The sequence below is a fragment of the Oncorhynchus tshawytscha genome, linkage group LG12 (assembly GCF_018296145.1).
Source record: "Oncorhynchus tshawytscha isolate Ot180627B linkage group LG12, Otsh_v2.0, whole genome shotgun sequence".
In the NCBI taxonomy this organism is placed as follows: Eukaryota; Metazoa; Chordata; class Actinopteri; order Salmoniformes; family Salmonidae; genus Oncorhynchus; species Oncorhynchus tshawytscha.
Genome location: NC_056440.1, coordinates 69921506 through 69943277, shown reverse-complemented (window position 1 = coordinate 69943277; position 21772 = coordinate 69921506). Strand labels below are relative to the sequence as shown.

The window sequence follows — 21772 nt, the reverse complement described above, 5'->3', positions numbered from 1 at the left end:
GATGTATGCTCCTCTCAACAGTGTCTAGACAGCTCTGAGACAGACTCACCTGTTTCTCCAGCTCTTTCTTAGGGAACCACACAGCCAGACTGCTAATCCCCTCAGACTTCACCCACTGCCTGGAGGTCACACGGGGAGAAAGCGTGATGAAGAGAGTGTGAAAGATTGAGTGGGTGTATGTGAGAGCGAGCTCTCTATTTTTACAACTCAATATGTAAAATACATTTTCAGATAGCTTTGACTCGTCTTTGTCAATATTATTCACAATTGGCTAAATAATACTTTTCTCAAGGGATATGTTGGTGGCTAGAAGGATTAGATAACATTAGACCCTTAATTCTGAGATTAGGCTTAAGTCCTACCTAGTGACTAATCTCAGAATGTCTTTTGACTATTTAGTGACTATAGAGACTCACTTGCTGCTGAGCTCATCGATGGTGGTGGTCATCTCATTGTGCAGCTCCTCATCAAACTTGCTCTTCTGGGACTTGTTCCTGTAAAACCCTCAGACAATAAGGAAGAGGTAGACTAGCAGACACACAGACAGAGACCGACAGACACAGACAGACAGACACAGAGACCGACAGACACAGGCAGACAGACAGACAGAGACAGACAGAAAGACAGACAGACAGACGACTAACACAGACAGACAGACCAGACAGAGACCGACAGACAGAGACCGACAGACAGACCGACTGACACAGAAACCACAGACAAGACACACAGACAGACAGAGACACCGACAGACACCGACAGAGAGACAAAGACTGACACAGAGACCGACTGACACAGAGACCGACTGACACAGAGACCGACTGACAAGACACAGACAGGCAGGCAGACAGAACAACACGCAGACAGACAGATTGACCGACATGCAGACCGACCGACGCGCAGACCGACCGACGCGCAGACGACCGACGCGCAGACAGATCGACGCGCAGACCGACCGACACACAGATAGACAGATCGACATGCAGAACGACCGACCGCCACGCAGATCGACCAACCGACACACAGACAGACAGACCGACAGACACAGGCAGACAGACACAGAGACCGACAGACACCGACAGACACAGACAGACAGACACATAGACCGACAGTCACAGGCAGACAGACAGAGACAGACAGACAGACAGACAGACAGACAGACAGAAAGACAGACAGACCGACAGAGACAGACAGAAAGACCGACTAACACAGACAGACAGACAGAGACCCACAGACAGAGGCCGACAGACAGACCGACTGACACAGAAACCACAGACAAGACACACAGACAGACAGAGACACCGACAGAGAGACCGACACAGACACAAAGACTGACACAGAGACCGACTGACACAGAGACCGTCTGACACAGAGACCGTCTGACACAGAGACCGACTGACACAGACAGACAGAGACCGACTGACAAGACACAGACAGGCAGGCAGACAGACAGATTGACCGACATGCAGACCGACCGACGCGCAGACCGACCGACGCGCAGACAGATCGACCGACACACCGACACGCAGATAGACAGACCGACATGCAGAACGAACGACCGCCACGCAGATCGACCGACCAACACGCAGACAGACAGACCGACACGCAGACTGGCCGACCGACACGCAGACTGGCCGACCGACACGCAGACTAACCGACCGACCCGCAGACCAACCGACCGACCGACAGACCGACCGACATGCAGACAGACACGCAGACAGACCAACTGGCCGACCGACACGCAGACAGACCGACTGACCCGCAGACAGACAGACTGACCCGCAGACAGACAGACTGACATGCAGACTGACACGCAGACAGACAGACAGACCGACCGACAGACAGACAGACCCGCCGACAGGCCGACAGACCGACCAACCGACCGACCCGCAGACAGACACGCAGATGGACTGACCAACATGCAGATGGATCGCCGACACGCAAACAGACCAACCGACACACAGACAAACAGACAGACCGACTGACCCGCAGACAGACCGACCGACACGCAGACAGACACGCAGACGGACTGACCAACTTGCAGACGAACCGGCACGCATACACACTGACCGACAGACGGACACGCAGACCGACCGACCGACACACAGACAGACCAACCGACCGGCACGCAGACAGACCGACCGAACGACACGCAGACAGACATACAGACGGACTGACATGCAGACCGACCAACACGCAGACCGACAACACGCAGACCGACATGCAGACCAGCACGCAGACCAACTGACCAGCACGCAGACCGACCGACACGCAGACAGACAGACCGGACGACACGCAGACAGACATACAGACGGACTGACATGCAGACCGACCAACACGCAGACCGACATGCAGACCAGCACGCAGACCAACTGACCAGCACGCAGACCGACCGACACGCAGACAGACAGACTGACACGCAGACCGACATGCAGACAGACCGACATGCAGAGAGACCGACATGCAGAGAGACAGACGACACGCAGACAGACCGACAGACACGCAGACCGACCGACAGACACGAGACCGACAGACAGACACGACCGACAGACACGCAGACAGACCGACACGCAGACAGACCGACCAACAGACCGACACGCAGACAGACCGACACGCAGACAGACCGACACGCAGACAGACCGACACGCAGACAGACCGACACGCAGACACCAACACGCAGACAGACCGATGGATACGCAGACGGACTGACCAACTTGCAGACAAACCGACACGCATACAGATTGACCAACAGACAGACACGCAGACCGACCGACACACAGACAGACCAGCCGACCGACCGGCACGCAGACAGACCAGCCGCCGACACGCAGACAGACCAGCCGACTGACCGACCGACCCGTAGACAGACAGACCGACACGCAGACAGACCGACACGCAGACAGACCGACACGAGACAGACCGATGGATGGACAGACACGCAGACGGACTGACCAACTTGCAGACAAACCGACACGCATACAGATTGACCAACAGACAGACACGCAGACCGACCGACACACAGACAGACCAGCCGACCGACCGGCACGCAGACAGACCAGCCGCCGACACGCAGACAGACCGGCCGACTGACCGACCGACCCGTAGACAGACAGACCGACATGCAGACAAACAGACCGAACGACACGCAGACAAACAGACAGATCGACCGACACGCAGACAGAAACGCAGACCGACTGACACGCAGACCGACCGACACGCAGACAGACCGACACGCAGACTGACATGCAGACCGACATGCAGAGAGACCGACAGACACGCAGACCGACCGACACGCAGACAGACAGACCGACACACAGACAGACCGACACGCAGACAGACCGACACGCAGACAGACCGACACGCAGACAGACCGACACGCAGACAGACCGACACGCAGACAGACCGACTGACACACGCAGACAGACAGATGGATGCTGGTAAACCAGCCAAGGTCATGCAGGTTATTCAGTCCCAGTGTGCTGTGCAGGAAGGCAACTGGTTTAGGCCATTCTCAGCATTAGTGGAAACAGAGAGAAGGGGTGTGTGTGTCATTCATTCAATAGTGTGGGTATGTGCAGAATGTTGTGTGTGTTAGTTTAACTCTGGTGACTGAACAGTAGTCTCCCAGCAGTACCCATGCCTCACCAGGAAGGAAACACAGACAGACAGAGACACACACAGGGTGTTTATAACAGCACATAACTACAGTAGGAAAACAAAAAGACACACTTTAAACACTAGGGAGTGGTTACTATGCCCTGCTTGCTTTGTAAAGGCGTGGGAATCCCTGTGATGCCCTGTTATACAGAAGAGGGAGGCAGCTCTAGGCAGGATGGGGGGGTAGGGAGGAGTGTTAACCCAGAAAGAAGGGTTGGAGGTTAATGGTGCTGTGAAACATCAAGATTCTCCTCCTCCACTCAGAAGGGAGCAGTTGTGTTGTGAGCCATGCTGGCTCCACTCACTTATAGGTGCTGAGCGGAGGGGCGGGCGAGGAGAAGGGCTCCTCTACAGACTCATCAAAGCTGTCAGGGACCAACAGTGAGAGATAGACACATTCAACATGGTGACATCGTTGTCGCTGTATGGGACTGTTGTGTGTTGTATGTGAGGATTCGTGTGTGCTAAAGCAACAAATGTCTGTCTCCGTAGAAAGGATCAAATATTAATAAAGCTTGTATTGTAACTGAATAAAGAAACTATTTTGTTTTTATTAAACATGACATGAAGAGGGACTGTTCCTGACCAAATGAAAGAACATAGGAAGGGCCACCGGACACATCGGAAGCAACACAGCCGGTTCCTCTTAACCTCTTAAGTGTCCATTCACAGTATCGGTGTCCACTAGAACTACAGCAGGGACAAAAGGTCTTTCGGGGCAATTTTCTTATTTCACTGTCCTGTCTACTGCACTCACATGTGGTTCAGCTTTTGTCAGTAAGGAGGAAAAAGAGACAACTTCTAAGCCCTTTGCGACCAAACTTGATGACCTTATAAAAAGTAAATGTGTTTGTGTTTTTATATACAATACGTGTAACATTAAGTGGACTTACAAATTGCTTAACATTAACTGTACAGTCACTGATATGTTTGCATTTGGTCATTCAAAAAAAGAACTGGCTTCCCAAATACACATCCACAACCATAAACACCCACTGTATCAACAGACTGATGCATAGCAGGAGTATCAATCCAGTAAGGAGAGTCTGACGTCAGTTCAGGGCTCTTGTTAATTAACATATAAACAAATGAACTCATCCTCTCTGCGTTCTCAGACTTGGCCTTCCTTACCTCTCAGTGATCTTCGAGTGAGCTGTGCGCAGAGGGATGTCCTAGAAACATTTTTAAAACAACTGTTGTTAGACACATCGTGCGTAAAACAGCAAGAAGTAAAGCAGCATGTAAATATGTCATCAACAGTCGCAACAGTCATCCACAGGAAATACTTATGCTTGTAGCAATACATTTCAACCTGTTATGCTTGATGTGTAAAGTGGACTATTTCTGTTAGAGGAAGTATGTCTGGTAATCTTTTCATCAGTTATAATGCAGTGGCCCCCCAGCTGTCACTCACCTTGCAGCGTGATTTTCCATTGACCATGGTGTCTGTGGTGTACCCCTCTCTGCTCTGTAGGTGGGCGAAGGGTTTGACGGCGCCCCAGGACTCCAGGTAACGGGTCATTCTCACTGACGCCCGCATCTTCAGTCCGTCATTCACACGCGGCTTGGGCATGCTGCGGCTGTTCAGAGCCTGGTCCTTAGACTGATGACACACACGTTAACGAGGAGTACAGTCTCACATATACAGATAAGGCCCTTGTAAGGGATTCTGGAGGTAATACTTTAAATGAGGTAGCTCACCCGAGGATCGATGACAAGGTATGTCTGTATGTTGAGTTCCTTCAGGTAGGCATCTCTTAGCCCACCATTCCCCTCCTCCACCTCATAGGCCTTGTTCAGGTGCTTCAGGGTGGCCTCAGTGATGTGGACACGCCTGATCAAGACAAAGATGGGGGTTACTATTAGTAAAATGGACTTACTAGGACTAGGTTACTACTAGTAACTTAATAATTAATGCAGTTAACCCACTGTCCCTAGGCCGTCATTGAAAATAAGAATTTGTTCTTAACTGACTTGCCTAGTTAAATAAAAGGTAAAATAAAATAAAAAATGACACCATTAGGATTAAAGATTTACCATACATGGTTAACTCAACTACTAACATACCCAGGTAAGCCTCCAGACTCCATATAATTGGCCAGGGTGACGTCATGTGACCAAACGTCAAACTGCCACTTGCGGAGGCCAATCACACCGCAGAGCACGTTGCCGGAGTGAACGCCCACTCTCATGTTGATGTCCACACCTGTGGCCTCGCGCACCTGTCTGAGGGGCGGGATCAGAATCTGTCAGATGTGTGTATTTGTGTGTTCATTTAGGTTTCCCTGGGATTCCTTCTTATTGCTTTGACATCAGAGCCAGCTGAACAAATCAACTTTCCTTCTTGTCATACCATGCGCACACATGCATACTGACGCCACACATACTGACCACATACGCTGCTGCTACAGTCTATTATTTATCCTGTTGCCTAGTCACTTTACCCCTCCCTATATGTATAGTACATAACTACCTCGATTACCTCGTACCCCTGCACATCGCCTCAGTGTTGGTACTTCCTGTATATAGCCATGTTATTACCTCGTACCCATGCACATAGCCTCAGTACTGGTACTTCCTGTATATAGCAATGTTATTACCTCGTACCCCTGCACATCGCCTCAGTACTGGTACTTCCTGTATATAGCAATGTTATTACCTCGTACCACACAACTCATATCAACACCTACTACATAGGCCAGAAGGTCCCCCTTGCATTATACAATAACACTACCCTCCCTAACTAACACATTTAATTTACTATACACTATTTATCTCACAATCTAATGAGAATACATGTTGCTAAAGTCCTGGAACTAACCAGAAGGATCACATGTTTAAGTAATTGTTTTCCCCCCAGACGCCCTTGGGGCTCCTCTGAACTCACTTGATGGCCTCACACATGTCCAGACCCATCTTCACACAGTTCTTGGCATGCATGGGCAGGGAGACAGGCAGGCCAGACACACAGTAGTAGCAGTCTCCCAAAATCTTGATTCTCATGCACTCGTTCTCCTGAAGAATGAAACAGAAAAATACCACATAGACCATCTAAGAAGTAGATTACTTGTAGTTTTTCATGTTGTTTGTCTGTCATTTTTGTAATGACTTGGTGTTGCCTATCTTGGCCAGGACGCTCTTGAAAAAGAGATTTTAAATCTCAATGAGCCCTTCCTGGTTAAATAAAGGTTAAATAAATAAATAAAGAAGCAGACATGTCAACTGGATTTAGCATAAACACAAACAAGGTATCAGAAGTTCTCCTGAAGAACCAAACACGAATCACATCCATACGTGTCCAGCCCAAGAACTACATGTACTTGTTTTTAAGTATCTGAGATGATCTGTCATGAAACGCACTCTATAAAATACAAATATTATTACTTGAATTATTATGATGAAGCAAGTACTGATTAATGCCACATAACAAGTGGATTATGCATTAACACACTGCCGTCTTATCGTAATAAACATAAAAATGTAGCTAAATATTAAATAAAAGCTGAAAAGTCCATGTTAATTTAACTAAAGGTGCAAATCTTACAAATTATTAACTCACCTTTGCAATCTGGTCAAACTTCCCAAACAGCTCATTGAGCATGATGACCAGCTCCTTCGGAGAGCAGTCGCTGGCCAATCGGGTGAAGCCCACAATGTCAGCATACAGAATACTGTAAAAAGAGAAAAAACAAGGGTGTGTTCATTAAGACACACGGTTTCCAAAATAAAACAAGAAGCATTCATTATTGGACAAGTTTAGATGGTCCCTCCCTGTTGCACATAGTTTCCAAGCATTTTCTTGCATTTCATGCTTACTGATCACGACCGACCCAGGACATATGGGGTCAAGACATCAGTGTCATAATGAAACCCGTTGTCTGCATGGATACGGCCGGGCTGGCCGCTACACTGATTAATCCCTCTGATGTTGTTGTATCACTAAACAAGGGTGTCATTGTCAGATAACGGTTGACTCCTGGGGTGTTGAAATGGAGTGGGGATAACTGATTACAGCTAGAGGTCCTATCCCGGGTGAACAGTAATCCTATGGGGCTAGAGAGGAGGTGAAGACTGAGTTGAAGGGAGATCGTGCTAAGGGGTTTGGCTCTAAGACAAACTACAGCAGTGTTTTCCCCATATTCATGTAGCGGCATCGTTGCCTCCACTCCAAAATATATGATTAAAAAAAAAAAGAAATATATATATATATATATATATATATATATAGTACCAGTCAAAAGTTTGTACACACCTACTCATTCCAGGGTTTCTTAATTTTTTACTATTTTCTACATTGTAGAATCATAGTGAAGACATCAAAACTATGAAATAACACATATGGAATCTTGTAGTAAACAAAAAAGTGTTCATCAAATTGCAGGAAACTATCTTTAAAACTGTAAAATGTTCTCTCCGTCCATGACAAAATGTATAGAATTGCATGAAATCAAAAACATAAAATTAAAACATGAAATAAATTGTCTGTAGCCTAGAGGACAACCACTAAAACGTTTGTCATTGGCCACCCCCACTAACACTCCCCCCCCACCCCCACAATGCTAACTTTGCCACAGCTGCTGAAAAAAAAAATCATAGGGGAAGCACTGCACTGTACACTGATTGGAAGTGCTATAAGCTTGTTGTTAACCCTATCCTCCACACAGAGCACCTGACCCAGGCCACCACACATTCAGCCGCCACAGCCTAATCACTGGCTCATTACCAGGGCTCAGAGAGCTAACTGCTGCCAAGGTCAGTCCTCATTAAAGTAACTAACGTTAGCCTATTGCTCACTAGGCAGACCAGAGAACCATGGCTGCCCAGTAACTCTGACTGACAACATCCAGGTGTTTCCTTGGAAAGAACATGTCTAATGACAAGCATGTCTTGTGTCATTACAAGGATCAAATGGGGAGGTGGTTGGGCTATAATTCACAGTAACATCAAAGGGCTTAAATGAGGATTCATCACTAGCCGAGCCACAGCAGCACATGATACAGTCTGATCTTCACAAGGCCTTCTCAGATCAGACAGTTTTAATGTCCTTCCTTTTCTATGAAATCATATGTATTACAAGCCTAAACTTATCAACAAATCAACCAGGTAGTTACAAATGTTAGTTTGTTAGGCTACTGAGAAGATTGAAGAGTGTTGCTGTGTTGACCTTAATTTGGGCAACAAATGGACTCCCTCTCTCTCCAGGAAGGTAGAAGGTACAGTATAGTCTGTAAGCAGAGTCTAAAACTTAGGGAATCTATTGAGCCATCTGCCAAGGTTCACTGGATAGGCTACAAAGCCAATGTCTGTCAGCACTTTCTAAATGAATGCCCATAAAACAAAAGGCCTCATCTGGGTCAATGCTCAGCTAACACTGTCATGCTAAATTCCATGAGAACTGACTGGGCATTGTGAGTGTAAAAAGACCTCCCAGAGCAGGGATGGGCAACTCCAGTCCTCGGGGCCAGAGGATATCAGGAGAAATTAAATTAATACAATTAGAGATCACAAACTATACTAACTATTCAAAGCACACACGCAACATATGATTTAACCCAGTGTTTTACCCAAGGCTCAGACTTTTGTTTCCATCTTTGCGGGCCGGCACCCGGGTCTCACTGGGCCATGGATCCGGAGGACCTGCTCTTACTTGGGGCCAAAGCCAGGCCACTGGTACTTTTCAGCTGGCATTTACACAACAATGGCTGACTGTGAACTTTAACACCTTCTCACAAAGCAACTGATTCTGCTCTTCCCTAGCTATGGAAACAAATTTCAAAACCAGAATCTGCGACATGTGCCAAATACAACAAGTGTAGTAGACCTTACAGTGGAATGCGTACTTACAAGCCCTTAACCAACAATGCAGTTTTAAGAAAATACAACAAAAAAAGTATGAGATAAGAATAACAAATAATTAAAGAGCAGCAGTAAATAACAATAGCGAGACTATATACAGAGTCAATGTGCGGGGGCACCGGTGTCGAGGTAATTGAGGTAATATGTACATGTAGGTAGAGTTATTAAAGTGACTATGCATAGATAATAACAGAGAGTAGCAGCAGCATGGAAGGGGGGAGGGCATTGCAAATAGTCTGGGTAGCCATTAGATTAGCTGTTCAGGAGTCTTATGGCTTGGGGGTAGAAGCCATTTGGAAGCCTCTTGGACCTAGACTTGGTGCTCCAGTACCACTTTCCGTGCGGTAGGAGATAAAACAGTCTATGACTAGGGTGGCTGGAGTCTGACAGTTTTTAGGGCCTTCCTCTGACACCGCCTAGTATAGAGGTCCTGGATGGAAGAAAGCTTGGCCCCGGTGATGTACTGGGCCGTTCCCTAGTATAACATAAGAGTGTTTACACTTGTGTTAAAGCTGAAAAGCAGAAAAAGAGCCAAAATGTAAAGGCAGGGAAAGAGAAAATCAAAGGCTAAAGCCAAAAGTGGAGTTTCATTCAAGAGAACATTTCGGTTGGGGAAATATTTTCAATGTGTGTTATTTGGTAGACTGAAAACCGTGCTTAGTTTGACAGGCAATGAGTGACAGGCAAAGGATAGGATTCTACTGTGTTTCTTAGTAATTTTCTTAGAATATAACAGGTTATTTCAACATGCTGTATGTTTCTCAGTCATATTCTTAGTCCTTGACAGGCTATTGTTGTACTGTACCTGACGTTCTCGTGTCTCTTGACGTAGAGACTGTGGAAGTTGTTGTCTTTGACGAGTCGTTGCTGCTCTTCTTTGTCCTTGCAGTCTTGCAGACGCTCCATGATGGCCAGCTTCATCTTCATGGAGATGTAGACCGGCAGCACAGACTGCAGCAGGTTCTCCTACGCACGCACACACACGTTAGCATCGACACACCACACACACTGTCTGATAGACAAAGGGTCATGAACCCATCCAATCTGGGAGAAACCCAATCTGAGTATCAACCAGCTGTCAGAGTGTCTTGCTGATCTGGTAGCTCCACTAACAAGGGCCTCATTCACTTAGATTACTGTTAAAAGCTTTATAATCATTGTGCTGCCAGTCTGGTTGTACAGCCAGTCAACAGACAGATAGAACATTGCTTTGAGAGCCTCTGGAATGGAATAGAGTCAGGTGAGATGAGAATCTAAGAAGTTAATAAGGAGATGTCTCAGGAAATCATTCTTCAATCCCCATTGACCCCATCATAATTCCTGTTCACCCGTATGATGCAATACTGAGGCACTGGACTACTATCTTTCCTCTCTGGTTTGGCTGCATCCATGGGGGGGAGTTGCCCCTAGGTACAGAACTAGGATCAAATCCTAACCTTAACCATTAGTGGAAGCAATGTAAAACTGACCCAAGACCAGTGTCACGGGGCAGCTGGTTAGGCCTACATACTCTCCCAGATAGATTACCACCTGCTGGTTCAAATGACTGGAGCAGGTTTTCCAGTAAACCGTAAAGCATGGAAAGTCATTCTGCACAAAGTGGCCTTGATTTGGTTCAGTCAGCTCAGCTCTGTGCTGTAATTGATCTGGCAGATTCTATCTGACTGGGTCTAGAGAACAATGGCATAGTGCTCAGCGTTGGGACCCATTTCAAACCCTCCCTTCCCTCTTCTCTTTATTTATGGTGCCTGTGCTCTTTGGCTAACCCCTGTGGCACTGCTCCTTTTTTCGGGCTCAATACAACAGAGTAGAACAGAGCCGGTTCAAATGTTAACGATTATATCATTCCATTCTGTCCTGCTAGGCAACAGAGCAGCCAGCGGCCTCCTCTCTCTCACGGAGTGTGGTGTCATTTCCTAAGCAACTATTATTACAAATGAAAAAAATGATGGTTAAAAAGCCATTTGAAACAGACACCCGTTTTTTACTAACGGAGCACACACAGACATCTACTTGAAAAATCATCACAATGAAATTTAATATGAGGGGGATTTGAACATCGTAATGAAAAATACAACCTAGAAAACAACAAGGCTGCTGGTCTTAAATGAAGTAAAAAATTAACCAGTGCTATTATGTTTTTGCCTAACACTATTAACTTGTATTAGTCTTTCATACTTCCTGTATTCAGTCAGGTCAGCCTCTGTTCAGAAAGAGACACCAAAAGCATCTTATTCAACCAGACCAGGATTTCTGATACACTGGGAGATTGCCCTCGCCAAATAGGTTTCTAATCTGAAGGGTCTTTCCTTAAAGGTTGAATAACTAAATCAAGAATATAGCAGAGTGTCTGATAAGATGTTCTCACCTGTTGTCTCTTTTCTATCTCCAGCTTCATGCGGATGCCCAGACATCTGAGTGTATCCTGGAAGGTCTGTCTTAGTGCTCTCTCCATCAGGACCTTATGGAAGGCCCCCACCACACTGCCACACAGAAACACCACCGCATTGGACAGCAGCTGGGGACAGAGGGACATACATTACATCCTAGCTGCACAGCATAAGCATTTTATTGTCTGTTTTCAGAGAATCCTCACCAGGAGATCATGTATAATTGTTACTAACAGCATAACTAATAACACACCTGATTGGCCAGAAAGGGGCTGGGATCTTGGGTGTTGAAGACAGTGAGGCGTAGAGTGAGGACCATGATGTGAGAGAGTGAGGAGATCACACTGAGTACCACAGCATAACACATCTGGAAAGGCAGCATGGTGTACACTGTGAAGATGATGAACAGGAAGAAGGGAACCTACAGGAGAAAAGGAGAGAGAGAGAGATAGGTCAGACTGATATGACACGAAACACAGTGTGGGGAATGAGTCTTGGATTGGCAGCACTACACCCAAAGAACAAGTGATTTTACTGGACAACTGTCACATCAGTGTACTGGCAAGATATGCTATAACTAGACAAATATAACTTTTTGATGCTTCTGTTCATTTGTGAAAATAATGTAGGTACACTCAGTGGCCAGTTTATTAGGTAGTTCATGTTCACAAAAATGGTTCGCTCCTACAGAAAGTGAGTCACGTAGCCATGGCTTGCTATATAAAGAAGGCAGACAGACATCAAGGCATTCAGTTACTGTTCGATTGAACGTTAGAATGGACAAATTAGGTGACCTAACAACTGAGCATGGTATGATCGTCGGTGCCCCTTTGCCTCCAGAACAGCCTGAATTCATCAGGGCATGGATTCTACAATGTGTGGCGTTCAAACGTTGCTCAATTGGTATCAAGGAATCTAACGTGTGCCAGAAAAATATTCCCTATACCATTACACCACTGCCAACTGATGTGAATTTCAATTCACATCAGGTTTTGTTTGTTATCACATGGAGAAGATTGCGTGCTCTGTGGGGTAGATCTTAAATCAGATAACTTCTTCAGGGAAGGAAACAGAAACTGTGTGAATCGTAATTTTGCAACAATGACCAAAGTAAGGATTTGGCGTAAGCAGCATGAGTCCATGGCCCCATCCTGCCTGGTCTCAACGATACAGGCTGGTGGAGGTGGTGTAATGGTATGGCTAATGTTTCCTTGGCACAAGTTAGAATCCTAGATACCAATTGCACAACGCTTCAACGCTACACCTTGTAGAATCCATGCCTGAAGAATTCAGTAAATGGGGGTCCGACCGGTACTAGATGGGTGTACCTAATAAACTGTCTGGTTTTGTAGAAGTGGAAGAGGACAAAGGAAGTGGGTGTCATAGAAATACAACATTATGTTAATCACATGACTTTTATAATACAATGTATTCCTATATTAGTACATGCACACTGTTTTTCTTAGAGGCAACAGAATAGGGCTCTTTGAACTCTCATGTGTCTGTGTTAACACTGACAGTAGATTTTCCATGGCTTGGTGATAACCTAAAGACTGCATTCCATTCCATGATTAGTGTCTGTGTGCCTGTCTGTCGGTGCCAGGGGGACCCAATCTCCATTTATTTTGAAAGCCAATAGGTTGTCGTGCAACCTTTATTTAGAGCGAGAGTGTATACCTGGTCCCAGGGCAGGATGAGGGGTCCGCTGAAGATGAAGGTGAATCCCATGGTGAGGTGAGTGGCCCAGACCACCAGACCCAGCAGTCTCCTCCAGCGTTGGGTCAGGGTCTCTGTACACACCAGCACAAACACAGCCAGGAACACACACAGGCTGCAGCTCACCACGCTGACAAATGCACAGTGCTCCTCCACACTCTGAAACAGAGAGGGAGAACATAATGCACACTGAATCACAATCATGGAATTTACATTATACTCTACATTGAGATATACACACAGTCATAGACAAGGACGCCATATCCATCTACACACAGCCATACAGACACACAATGCTCTATTCCTCTAATGAAAAGACAAGGATTAAAAAACAGGCTATAATATACATTCTGTCTGAGGACAGGTTTGAAGTGTTATATAGGCCAGGTACAATGATATGTCTAAACAACATTCACTCAACTTCCCTTCAACATCATTCAAGTCCCTTTATTATGCCTATGTACGGTCTAGTCATGAGAGCGGCCCATATCTAATTCAGCATCGTGGCTTATTCAGGTTTATTGCACATCTGTCTCTGCGTCATGTCCTGTTGCTAGAGGCCACAGCATCTTCCTGATTGAATTACACTGAGAGGGAAGAGGAAGGCTCAGATATAGATTTCTGGTGTGTGTGTGTGTGTGTGTGTGTGTGTGTGTGTGTGTGTGTGCATATACACTTGCGTCAACTTGCGTGCATGCCAGTTAGTGAGAAAGCAAGAGAGCGAGAGAAAGAGAGAATGGGAAAGAGTTTGAGTGGGAATGACTGTGTAAAGGTCCCTGAGCAGAAGGCCATCTCGGCATTGTATATTGAGCATGCTGGTCTCCATGGTAGCGGAAGTGAAGGCCTTTACTAGTACATTTAACTACAGCCACACCCACTAAATCGACCTATAGGAGACTTGTTCATTTCCTTTTCTCATTTATTTTCAGATGGAAGGAAGTAGTGAAAGTCTATACAATTAGAGAACAGATTGCTTCTGATCCTCTCCTCTTGAAATCTCATCTGAAAAGCAATGACCCAGGTGGGATCTGCTCAGTCTCAGCCTGCCATAAGTGCATGTTTACATCTGTTGGGCATTGAAATTCACATCAGGTTTTGTTTGGTATCAGATGGTGAAGATAGCGTGCTCTGTAGTGTCGATCTTAAATCAGATCACTTCTTTAGGGAAGGAAACAAACCGTGCGAAACGTAATTCTACAATAATGACCAAAGTAAACCCACAAGAACATACACTCTCTCTAGTGTCTGTTGGTGGGTTAAGTTAACTTATGTAAAATGAGGACCACTGTAAAAGCATCCTCTCCGTGCTCTCTTTGACTCTCTTACACTCCCTGTACCCTTGTTAGAATCTAAAGGACTTTATTCAACTAAAACAACAGGGCTCTCAATAGGCCCTTTGTTCAATCTGAGCCCAACTATCCTGTTGAAGTACCACTTAGAAATATATGTTGGAATGCCCTCCTCTCGCTCACTGGTGGGCTCATGGTCTCTAACAGGTAGTCTATCTATCCACAGTGGAGAGGGAAGTTATACAAGTTGAACACAGTTGAAGTCGGAAGTTTACATGCACCTTAGCCAAATACATTTAAACTCAGATTTTCACAATTCCTGACATTTAATCCTAGTAAGAATTCCCTGTCTTAGGTCAGTTAGGATCACCACTTTATTTTAAGAATGTGAAATGTCAGAGTAATAGTAGAGAGAATGATTTATTTCAGCTTTTATTTCTTTCATCACATTCTCAGTGTGTCAGAAGTTTACATACTCTCAATTAGTATTTGGTAGCATTGCCTTTAAATTATTTAACTTGGGTCAGACATTTCGGGATGCCTTCCACAAGCTTCCCACAATGAGTTGGGTGAATTTTGGCCCATTCCTCCTGACAGAGCTGGTGTAACTGAGTCAGGTTTGTAGGCCTCCTTGCCCGCACATGCTTTTTCAGTTCTGCCCACAAATTTTCTATGGGATTGAGGTCAGGGCTTTGTGATGGCCACTCCAATACCTTGACTTTGTTATCCTAAAGCCATTTTGCCACAACTTTGGAAGTATGCTTGGGTTCATTTACCATTTATTTTGGTATTGCCCTCAGGTAGCCTGTTTCTGGTCTCAGGTTCAGGAATCTCTTAAAATGCATAGCATTGATCTAAAATTGACCCTAGAAATAGTACTGTTAGGAGATCTGGAGAGACTGGATCAGTCAATTACTTGTATACTAATACTCTTAGTAAAGTATTTATCTTCAACTCGCAATCTGTGGATTCTATTCGATTAGATAGATTGAAATTGTACGTTAAACATCACAGCATAGTTGAAAGATTTGTGTTGCATAGAAACACAAAGTGGGTGGACAGCAGAGATAGATGGGATGGGCTGAGGGAAGCTGAGGGTTGGAATCTGGAATTAGAGACAAGTGGGAGTGGAGTTGCTGTGTGAGAGATAGAATGATGGTCAAAGAAAAGTTTTTAAAAAATGGCCAAAATGCATATACACACACTCTCATTAAAATAAACAATTACAAGAACACACACATACATACATGGAATAGTGCCAGACATGCACACAAACATATACAGTTGGCATTGCTGTTATGATTTTAGTTGGCCTTGATGTCCTTTGTTTTAAATGTATTATTATTATTTTATTTTTTTCATTGTTGTTAGCTGTTTTCTTCTGTCTTTACCTTTTTTCTCATTAGTTCATTCTCTTGGTTGTTGGTGCTTTGGGGGGTTCTTGAGGGGTGGGGAATGGAATTAATTGTATTTTTTTATATTTTTTCTTCCTGGGGGGGGAGACTGTGGAAGGGGTCTCGAATGGTTGAGGGAGAGCTATTGGGGGAACTGTGGGGGGAGATTCGAGTGTTCGGATTCACATTTTTTGGCTTGGTGGTAGATCGGTCAACATGCCCTTGAGCAGGGCATTGACCCTGGATGCTTCTGTGTGTCGCTCTAAATGGGAATCTGTTGGATGACTGGTATGATGTAGTTATTGAGCGGCTTCACTGCAAGTATATTGTATGTTTCAAAAATTAAATAAAAAATAGAAAATAATAAAATAAAATAAATATGCTTGAGGTCATTGTCCATTTGGAAGACCCACTTGCGACCAAGCTTTAACTTCCTGACTGATGTCTTGAGTTGCTTCAATATATCCACATAATTGTCCTTCCTTATGGTGCCATCTATTATGTGAAGTGCACCAGTCCCTCCTGCGGCAAAGCACCCCCACAACATGATGCTGCCACCCCCATGCTTCACGGTTGGGATGGTGTTCTTCGGCTTGCAAGCTTCCCCCTTTTTCCTCCAAACATAACGATGGTCATTATGGCCAAACAGTTCTATTTTTGTTTATCAGACCAGAGGACATTTCTCCAAAAAGAACGATATTTGTCCCCATGTGCAGTTGCAAACCGTAGTCTGGAGCAGTGGCTTCTTCCTTGCTGAGTGGCCTTTCAGGTTATGTCGAGGGCTTGGCTGATCTCTTTTGATTTTCCCATGATGCCAAGCAAAGAGGCACTGAGGTTGAAGGTCAGCCTTGAATACATCCACAGGTACACCTTCAATTGACTCAAATTATGTCATAAGCTATCAGAAGCTTCTAAAGCCATGACATAAAATTTTCTGCAATTTTCCAAGCTGTTTAAAGGCACAGTCAACTTAGTGTATGTAAACTTCTGACCCACTGGAATTGTGATACAGTGAATTATAAGTGAAATAATCTGTCTGTAAACAATTGTTGGAAACATAACTTGTGTCATGCACAAAGTAGATGTCCTAACAGACTTGCCAAAACTATAGTTTGTTAACAAGAAATTTGTGGAGTGGTTGAAAAACGAGTTTTAATGACTCCAACCTAAGTGTATGTAAACTTCCGACTTCAACTGTATATCACACTTATCCTCACAGGCCTGTGCACTTAACATTAGGCATTAGCCTACACATGCTAACTAACCTGCCACAAAAACATTAGTGGTGGGTTCTACGCCATTAAAAGGAACATAACTTTCGACATCCCAATTAGGATCTGGCAAAAAAAATACTTGAATCAGTTATAGAACCCATTGCCCTCTACGGTTGTGAGGTTTGGGGTCCACTCACAAACCAAGAACTCACAAAATGAGAAACACTAAAATTAAGATTGCATGCATAATTTAGCAAAAACATCCTCTGTGCACAACATAAAACACCAAATCATAAATGCAGGGCAGAATTCGGACAATATCCGCTAATTATCAACATCCAGAAAAGAGATGTTAAATTCTACAACCACTTAAAAGGAAGCGATTCCCAAACCTTCCATAACAAAGCAATCACATACAGAGAGATTAACCTAGAGGACAGTCTCCTCAGCAAGCTGGTCCTGGCATTCTGTTCACAAACACAACCAGACCACACAGAGCCCTAGGACAGCAACACAATTAGACCCAACCAAATCATGAGAAAACAAAATGACAATTACTTGACACAATGGAAAGAACTACCCAAAAAACGAAGCATACTGGAATGCTATTTGGCCCTAAACAGAGAGTACAGTGGCAGAATAACTGAACACTGTGACTGTTCCACAAGCAAGGAAATCAGCATAGCCTTGCTATTGAGAGAGGCCGCCGTAGGCATAGCCTGTCTAGTTCTCAGGTATGTGCCCACAGAATGTGGAAACTGAGCTGCACTTCCTAACCTCCTGCCAAATGCATGACCATAGAGACACATATTTCCCTCAGATTACACAAACCCACAAACAATTTGAAAACAAATCCAATTTAGATAAACTCCCATATCTATGACATGAAATACCAGTGTGCCAGCACAGCAGCAATATTTGTGATCTGTTTCCAAAAGAAAGGACATTCAGGGAAGCAAATACCATTTTAAATACAAACTACACTGAACAAAACTATGAATGCAACATGTTGGTCCCATGTTTCATGAGCTGAAATAAAAGATCCCAGAAATGTTCCATACGCACAAAATACATATTTCTCAAATTTTGTGCACAAATATGTTAACATCCCTGTAGTGAGCATTTCTCCTTTGCAAAGACAATCCATCCACCTGACAGGTGTGGCATATCAAGAAGATGATTAAACAGAGTGATCATTGCACAGGTGCACCTTGTGCTGGAGACATTAAAAGGCCTCTCTAAAATGTGCAGTTTTGTCACAACACAACGCTGCAGATGTCTAAATTTTGAGGGAGCGTGCAAGTGGCATCCTGACTGCAGGAAAGTCCACCAGAGCTGTTACAACTGAATTTATTGTTAATCTTTCTACCATAAGCTGCCTCTGTCGTTTTAGAGAATTTGGCAGTACTTCCAACCGGCCTCACAACCGGAGACCACATGTAACCACGCCAGCCCAGGACCTCCCCATCCAGCTTCTTCACCTGCGGGATTGTCTGAGACCAGCCACACGGACAGCTGATAAAACTCTGGGTTTACACAACTGAAGAATTTCTGCACAAACTGTCAGGAACAGTCTCAGGGAAGCTCATCGGCGTGCTCGTCATCCTCACCAGGGTCTTGACCTGACTGCAATTCTGCATCGCAACCGACTTCACGCTGGAGAAGTGTGCTCTTCATGGATGAATTCCAGTTGTTTCAACTGTACCGGGCAGATGGCAGACAGCGTTGTGTGGGGGAGCGGTTTGCTGATGTCAACATTGTAAACAGAGTACCCCATGGTGACGGTAGGGTGGGGTTATGGTATAGGCAGGTATAAGCTACGGACAACAAACCCAATTTCAATTTATCGATGGCAATTTGAATGCACAGAGATACTATGACGAGATCCTGAGGCCCATTATCGTGCCATTCATCAGCCGCCATCACCTCATGTTTCAGCATGATAATGCACAGCCCCATGTTGCAAGGATCTGTACACAATTCCTGGAAGCTGAAAATGTCCCAGCTCTTCCATGGCCTGCATATTCACCAGACATGTCATCTATTGAGCATGTTTGGATTTCTCTGGATCGACGTGTACGACAGCATGTTCCAGTTCCCGCCAATATCCATCAACTTCACACAGCCATTGAAGGAGTGGGACAACATTCCACAGGCCACAATCAACAGCCTGATCAACTCTACACGAAGGAGATGTGTCGCGCTGCATGAGGCTAAGGGTGACTGGTTTTCTGCTCGACGTCCCTACTTTTTTAAAAAGGTATCAGTGACCAACAGATCTCTATTCCCACTCATGTGAAATCCATACATTAGGGCCTCATGAATTTATTTCAATTGACCGATTTCCTTATATGAACTGTAACTCAGAAAAATCTTTCAACAAAAATATAAAAACGCAACATGCAACAATTTCAGTTTATATTGATCTGTCTATTTATTTTCCCTTTCGTACTTCAACTATTTGCATAGTTACAACACTGTACACAGCCAGCAATATAACATTTGAAATGTTAATTTCAGAATATTTATTTCACTTTTGTAACCTCTTAAGTCGACCCGAGACGCAATCGTCCCATCTAGCCATCAGCAAATGCAAATGCGCTACGCCAAATGCTAATAGCACTCGTTAAAACTCAAACGTTCATTAAAACACACATGCAGGGTACTGAATTAAAGCTACACTCGTTGTGAATCTAGCCAACAAGTCAGATTATTAAAATGCTTTTCGGCGAAAGCATGAGAAGCTATTATCTGATAGCATGCAACACCCCGAAATACCTGAATGCGACGTAAACAAAAGAATTAGCGTAGCCGGCGCTACACAAATAGCAGAAATAAAATATAAAACTTGCATTACCTTTGACGAGCTTCTTTGTTGGCACTCCTATATGTCCCATAAACATCACTATTGAGTCTTTTTTTCGATTAAATCGGTCCATATATACCCAAAATATCCATCTATAGAAACTGTGTGATTCAGAAAAAAACACCGTTTCAAAACGCTACGTCATTTTTTTAAATTAAAAAAGTCGACGATAAACTTTCACAAAACACTTCGAAATACTTTTGTAATCCAACTTTAGGTATTAGTAAACGTTAATAATCTATCAAATTGATCACGGGGCGATGTGTATTCAATAGCTCCACGATTTCAAATCATGTTCCGAAATCTCTCTTCCAAAACTTCCTGTTGGAGACCGGATGGAAAGTGGTCTCTCTTCCTCATTTGACCAAGAAACAATGAGAAGGCAATTGACAAGACTGGCGACATCGTGTGGAAGCTGTAGGACTTGCAATCTCGGCCCCATTTAATTTCGTGTCCCTTAAACAATACATGCAAGTGGCGCATGGATATTTTTTCCAGTTTTCAGTGATCAGTTTTTCTTGCGCTTTTCGATGAAACAGACGCTCTGTTATAGTCACAGCCGTGATTTAACCAGTTTTAGAAACGTGAGAGTGTTTTCTATCCACACATACTAATCATATGCATATACTATATTCCTTGCATGAGTAGCAGGATGCCAAAATGTTGCGCGATTTTTAACAGAATGTTCGAAAAAGTAGGGGGTCGACTTTTATCTATTCCACTTACTTTGGCAATGTAAACATGTTTCCAATGCCAATAAAGCCCCTTGAGAGAGAGACCGAGAGAAATCTGAGACTAGGAAGTGATGGAAGTCTCTATCCATCCATATATCAGCGTGTCTGGGTTCTGAAAGCAGCACAATGACAGGAAAGTGAGGGCTCGTTTTCCTTTAGGAGGGAGCAGTAATGAGACCTGATGATGGACCTAGTTTGGCATCAACACCTGAATGAGAAAAGTGCTACAGTGCCTCAGGCCCTGCCAATATCAACAGCATGAGTGTGTCCCAAATGGCACCCTTTTACTTATACAGTGCACTACTTTTGTCAAAAGAAGTACACTATATAGGGAATAGGGTGCCATTTTAATACGCAACCACATCATCATTCACTGGCCCTAACTGACTGAAGCCCTGTAAAACAACACATTTCACTGCACCTATTCCGTGTATGTGACAATAAAGTACAGACAGTGGCTTGCTTGGATCGCTCCAACGTGGCCGTGGCATTACTATGTAAAGCAGGCATCGAGGCATTCAGTTGCAGTTCGATTGAACAGCTAGTGACCTATGCGACTGAGCGTGTTATGATCGGTGCCAGGCGCCTTCCTGGTCTTTTCACGCACGACAGTGTCTAGGGTTTACCGAGAATGGTGCGACAAACAAAAAAACTCCAGT

General features: G+C 44.6%; 1 protein-coding gene across 4 annotated transcripts in view; it reads right to left on the bottom strand.

The window, feature by feature from the left end:
- LOC112249333 (adenylate cyclase type 2) overlaps positions 1–21772 on the bottom strand; it is a 75198-nt gene that overhangs the window by 12811 nt on the left and 40615 nt on the right. For 3 of the 4 annotated variants that reach the window (XM_042331005.1, XM_024419184.2, XM_042331006.1), the window contains 13 exons: positions 13578–13775; positions 12154–12321; positions 11879–12028; positions 10316–10476; positions 7214–7325; positions 6542–6669; positions 5722–5880; positions 5356–5488; positions 5069–5257; positions 4786–4826; positions 3960–4019; positions 417–494; positions 50–119 (listed from right to left, as the gene is read on the bottom strand). In XM_042331005.1, the coding sequence (XP_042186939.1) occupies positions 50–119; positions 417–494; positions 3960–4019; positions 4786–4826; positions 5069–5257; positions 5356–5488; positions 5722–5880; positions 6542–6669; positions 7214–7325; positions 10316–10476; positions 11879–12028; positions 12154–12321; positions 13578–13775 (1647 nt within the window). The remainder of the gene's footprint in view (positions 1–49; positions 120–416; positions 495–3959; positions 4020–4785; positions 4827–5068; positions 5258–5355; positions 5489–5721; positions 5881–6541; positions 6670–7213; positions 7326–10315; positions 10477–11878; positions 12029–12153; positions 12322–13577; positions 13776–21772) is intronic. The other variant, XM_042331007.1, reaches the window with a different exon arrangement.